Source organism: Gracilinanus agilis, chromosome 4 (assembly GCF_016433145.1).
Source record: "Gracilinanus agilis isolate LMUSP501 chromosome 4, AgileGrace, whole genome shotgun sequence".
In the NCBI taxonomy this organism is placed as follows: Eukaryota; Metazoa; Chordata; class Mammalia; order Didelphimorphia; family Didelphidae; genus Gracilinanus; species Gracilinanus agilis.
In genome coordinates this window covers 175109177-175110073 of record NC_058133.1, presented here as the reverse complement: position 1 = coordinate 175110073, position 897 = coordinate 175109177, and the positions used below count along the sequence as shown (strand labels likewise).

Below are 897 nucleotides of genomic sequence, written 5' to 3'. Positions count from 1 at the left end.
TATGATTCATATTCTTTCCCTCCCCTCCCCAGCCAACGAGTAATTGCACTGGGTTTTACATATGTCATTGTCTAAGATCAACTTAAAAAAAAAAAAAAAACTTTAAAAAAAAGTTACTTCACCTCTATGGCCCTCGGTTTTCCCATCTATAAAATGGGTTAATAATCATAGCATTTTATTGAGGAAAGCTATAAAATTCTGAATTATTTTCCACTGATTGAGATTGCCTGCCTAACGCACTACACTACCCGCAATGCTTTGTATATGAAATAAATTGTAAAGTTCACCTCCTTCAGCTACTGTTGCCATTTTCTCGCTTTTTTCAGTTCTTTTGTAACTTCCCAGGAAGATGCCAGGCGGACTAGAAGCGCACTTTCGGTCTTCGACCCCAGGGGCACTTACTAGGTGGCGCTGTTTCAGCAGCCACCCGCTCCCCAGGCCGCCCCTAGTGGCGAGCTACAGGGGCTTCTCTGGCTTCCCGGCCCCTCAGTCCCTTGGTCCTTTCCTCCCTCTCTCCTCCTCCTCCCCCCCTCCCTTGGAGCCTGGGCTCACGTGACCCCTCGGCGTCCAATGGGCAGGCGGAGAGGCCGAGCTGGTCCCTGCGGCCGCCATTAAAGCGAAGGGAAAACCCGTGAATTCGGATTAAAGGGGGAAAAACACCGCCCGCCGGGCCCACAAAATGGGGGAGACGACCGCGTCCGGGCGGTGAGGCCGCGGGGGGCGGTGGGGGGGAGGAGCGGACGGGCAGGCCGGCCCGGCCCGGTCCGGGGGAGGGGGGGAGAGAAGCGAAACCACCACCGAAGAATGGTCTCAGCCCGCGGACGCCGCCACCGCCGCCGCCGCCACCACTACCACCACCACCACCACCGCCGCCGCCGCTGCTGCTGCTGCTGCTGC

General features: G+C 56.4%; 1 protein-coding gene across 1 annotated transcript in view; it reads left to right on the top strand.

Moving 5' to 3' along the window:
* Nucleotides 1-349: 349 nt before the first annotated feature.
* MED13 (mediator complex subunit 13) overlaps nucleotides 350-897 on the top strand; it is a 91123-nt gene continuing 90575 nt past the window's right edge. The window contains exon 1 of the mRNA XM_044675060.1: nucleotides 350-481. Coding sequence (XP_044530995.1) covers nucleotides 350-481 — 132 coding nt within the window. The remainder of the gene's footprint in view (nucleotides 482-897) is intronic.